At 47.0% G+C, this 4,381-nt stretch overlaps 1 protein-coding gene across 1 annotated transcript; it reads right to left on the bottom strand.

Annotated features, from left to right (window-relative positions):
- Positions 1-1,115: 1,115 nt before the first annotated feature.
- Positions 1,116-2,790, bottom strand: LOC140361460 (E3 ubiquitin-protein ligase TRIM21-like). Its single transcript, XM_072447170.1, has one exon. The coding sequence runs from the start codon at positions 2,788-2,790 to the stop codon at positions 1,126-1,128; it is 1,665 nt and encodes a 554-aa protein (XP_072303271.1). The 3' UTR covers positions 1,116-1,125.
- Between the last annotated feature and the right edge of the window lie 1,591 nt (positions 2,791-4,381).

Raw genomic sequence — 4,381 nt, 5'->3', positions numbered from 1 at the left:
TACTATGTAAGTGACATTAATACTTAAACTAATGTGTTTGTGCAAACATTTTCTTACCAAATCAGACAGTCATGTCCTCTGAAACCAGGACTAAACCAGGACTAAACCAGGACTAAACCAGGTCCAAACCAAGTCTAAACCAGGACTAAACCAGGTCCAAACCAGGTCTAAACCAGGTCCAAACCAGGTCTAAACCAGGTCCAAACCAGGACTAAACCAGGTCTAAACCAGGACTGAACCAGGACAAAACCAGGTCTAAACCAGGACTGAACCAGGACTAAACCAGGTCTAAACCAGGACTGAACCAGGACAAAACCAGGTCTAAACCAGTTCTAAACCAGGACTAAATCAGGTGTAAACCAGGTCTAAACCCAGGTCTAAACCCAGGTCTAAACCCAGGTCCAAACCAGGTCTAAAACCAGGTCTATACCAGGACTAAACCAGGACTAAACCAGGACTAAACCAGGACTAACTTTAAACAGGGAAAATTTCCATTAAACTTGTGTAAATTACTTTTATTTTTCAAATGTAAATATTTTATTCTTCACCCAACATCTGATCAACACATTATCAATTGAACAAATATTCTTAAACACTTTAAGGACTTAAGCGGCTTGAATGAAACAGAAGGAAACATTTAAAGACAAAAGTGTGTCGTCCTCCAGGCCACGACTCCAGACTTCTACGAGAGGATTGTGAGTTCAGATTTCCATTTAGAAAAAAAATTGACACATTGATTTGTTACAATGAGATGATTCAAATACATTTGTGTGTGTTTGTTCAGATCATCTTCACTCAACAGTCCATCATGAGGCCCAGAGTCAAGTCGTCCGTGTCGTTGGGAGCGTGAGTTCAAATACACCTTATCATCTTCTTCAACTGGAATCTTCTGTGTCCTTCAACTCTCATCTGGGATTTTCAAACTTCAACTAAAGTCAAGATCAAATATCAAAGCTGAGACTTGAACCCAAAACCCTCTCACAGGAGGACACCATGAACAGGATTAAAATAAACCTTCAGACATTTCAAAAGAACTGAAACTATAAAGAGAACTTTTTACTTTCAGCTCAAAATGGAGTAAAAAGTATCCACAGTTACATTTGACTGAAACTTTTATTCTTGTTCTTAGTCACTTTGACCTCTGAAAGTCTCCACTGCAGTGAGGACCAGAGGAGCAGAGTTTAAACCTCTGTGATTCAAGTCAGGACTGAAAAATGGACAAAGATTATCCCTGAAGCAGCAGCCGCTGAAGGAGAAGAGAAGATCTGCAGAATCTGCATCAAAAAAGGAGACCAGACCCTCACCATAGTCCACAAACACCCCGACCTTCTTAGGAGCTCGCTGCAGAGACATAGGGACAAGAGAGTCTGTACGAGCTATGTACTCCTCTTTGTTTCTGAGCATGATGCACCAGAATCCATTTTTAGGCCTCACAGTGATCATTCCCTTCCTGTTGATGGACTCATGGGCCACTCCTAAAGTCCAGTCTGATTTCCCTTCGACCTGAACCTCAAAGTAAAACCTGCCTGAGGAGAAACTCTGCTTTCCCAGAACAAAAACACATCCATCAAACCTCAGAGGAGAATCTAGGAGCTTCTTCCTCACATCAGTGTCATGAACTTGTTTTAGATCTTCAGACAAAACGAGCCGATTATGAGCAGTGTCTGGATCCAGAGTGACGTCCACCACAAACTGCTGTACTCTCTTCAGCTCGGCCTTGTTAGACTCTGAGGGCAGTTGTTTAAACAGTTTGTTAAAGTCTTCAGAGAGATGTTTCTCCAGCTTAGACAGAGCCCGACCCGCACTGCCCTCACACATCTCCGGCTCAAAATTCACGCTGCTCCACTCCTTCAGCTCAATAGGGGGCGTGAGTGCAGGGCAGCGCTGTAGAAAGTGGAGGGGGTCTAGAGAGCGCGAGAGCCTCTCCGCCTCAGTGCTGCTCTTCTCCAGCTCACATATCTCCTGTTCCAGCTGCTGCACCAGCTCCTGGGCTCGTTTGAGGCTCCGGCTCTGCTTCTGCTGCAGCTCCTCTAAGAACCGGTCCTGACGCCTCTGAACAGACTGAATGAGATCAGTGAAGGCCTGAAGCCCCACAGCCCTCTCTCTGTGGACCTCTGTGTCACTGAGCTCCACGCAGCGGTGGATCTCCTGGATCTTCAGCCTCCTCTGCTCCACCATGTGCTGGCTCTGAGCCAGAGTGTGCGGCAGAGAGGACCTCCTGCGCTCACACGCCTCCTCCAGAGACAACAACTCATGGTTCTTGTGCTCTAGAACACACAGGGTACAGATGCAGCTCTGGTCAGTGCCACAGAAGAGCTCCAGGGGGCGCTGGTGTTTGGGACACATCCTGTCTTCCAGGTTCTCCACAGGCTCCATCAGCTGGTGTCTTTTCAGCCCAGAGACTGTGAGATGAGGCTGAAGGTGGGTCTCACAGAATGAGGACAGACAGACCAGGCAGGACTTCAGCGCCTTCAGCTTGGGCTCAGAGCAGTCGTCACACTGGACCTCACTAAAGATCATCATCTCATCCATAGGTCTGCTCTTCTTCTTGTCCAGTTTAGCCTCTGAAAGTAGCTCTCGCAGCAGTGTGTTGACTCTGAGCTGTGGTCTGCTGTAGAAGATTTCTTTACACAGAGGACATGTCCAGGGGCCCTTAGGGGCCCAGGCCTCAGAGATGCAGTGTTTGCAGAAGTTGTGTCCACATGGAGTGGACACTGGCTCAGAGAACACCTGCAGACACATGCAGCACCGCAACATCTCCTCAGAGCTCCTTTCACTTGTGGAGGACATTTTTTCTTCTTCCTTCTTCCTTCCTTCACTTGTGGAGAACATTTGGTATCCAAGTGTTACATTACCGCCAGACTTTATTCTTGTAGTTGTTGTTGTTGTCGTTTTATGGTGGTTGGTATGCAAGTTGTTGTTGTTGTTGTTGTTTTATGGCAGTTGGTATCCAAGTGTTGCATTACCGCCAGACTTTATTCCTTAGACTTTATTATTACTTTTCGTGGCGGTTTGGCGCAGTCGGCCAGGTTCAATTATCTGTTGTGTTGTTGCTTGATGACATCATCAAAGAGTGATTGTAATTAAGCAGTCATTATTAGTTACTATAGCGGTCACTAGTGGTTACCTCAGACTTTATTCTTTAGACTTTATTCTTCAGTTCAAAGCCCACGAGTTCAAAGCACAAGAGTTCCAAGCCAACAAATTCCAATCACACGAGATTCTCTTCCTCCTCTGCACTCCAGAACAGCCGGCATCCACCCACTGTAATTGTGATTTCTGGAGTTACTTCCGTCAATGTCGTTGTGCATCTACTGTGGACAGACCAGCGACGCCCCTACCTCCATTTCTTTACTCTGATTACTCTGATTCTCCAAAATTAGACTTCCTTTACTGTGACTCCCATTTAGCGCCTTTAGCGTGTTTTCTATTTCTGCCCATTCAATCTCTTTTGTTCCAAGGAATCCTCCAGCAGCTTTAGCAATGATCCTGATTGTTTCAGTTCTCTTTTGGGTTTGAGCAGCACAGTTTATAACATCCACCATAAAGAGTACAAGATCCTTTCTGTCCACAACCAAGGTATTCTCTGGCCATAAAACAACAACAACAACAACAACAACAACAAGGTATTCTCTGTACTTCTGGAACCTTCACACATGGAACCTTTACACTGGGAACCTCCGCACTTGGGACCTCCGCACTTGTGACCTCCGCACTTGGGACCTCCGCACTTGGGACCTCCGCACTTGGGACCTCCGCACTTGGGACATCCGCACTTGGGACCTCCGCACTTGGGACCTCCGCACTTGGGACATCCGCACTTGGGACATCCGCACTTGGGACATCCGCACTTGGGACATCCGCACTTGGGACATCCGCACTTGGGACATCCGCACTTGGAACCTTCGCACTTGGAACCTTCGCACTTGGAACCTTCGCACTTGGAACCTTCGCACTTGGAACCTTCGCACTTGGAACCTTCGCACTTGGAACCTTCCAAGGAATTCCTGAGGAATAAAGTCTGGCGGTAATGCAACAATTGGATGCCAACCACCATAAAACAACAACAACAACTTGGAAACATTCGCACTTGGAAACCTTTACACTTAGCTCCTTCACATTTCCCATACTTTAATGCACGGTTCCCACAACTTTGCTTCCCTTTGCAGACTGCTGCTACATGACCAAAGCGCTGGCACTTGAAGCAGCATAGGTGGCCTTACGTCATAGCTCATGAATCCAATGAACACTTTACTACTCGGGCATCTGTTCCAGATGCCTCCTGGGCGCCTCCCTGGGGAGGTGTTTCGGGCATGTCCCACCGGGAAAAGGCCCCTTGGAAGACCCAGGACACGTTGGATGGACTATGTCTCTCGCCTGG

This window comes from Eucyclogobius newberryi, unplaced genomic scaffold, assembly GCF_026437365.1.
Source record: "Eucyclogobius newberryi isolate DKJ021-1_F unplaced genomic scaffold, fEucNew1.0.hap1 SCAF_16, whole genome shotgun sequence".
In the NCBI taxonomy this organism is placed as follows: Eukaryota; Metazoa; Chordata; class Actinopteri; order Gobiiformes; family Gobiidae; genus Eucyclogobius; species Eucyclogobius newberryi.
The sequence above is the reverse complement of the archived record's forward strand: the minus strand, read 5'-3'. Positions and strand labels throughout refer to the sequence as shown.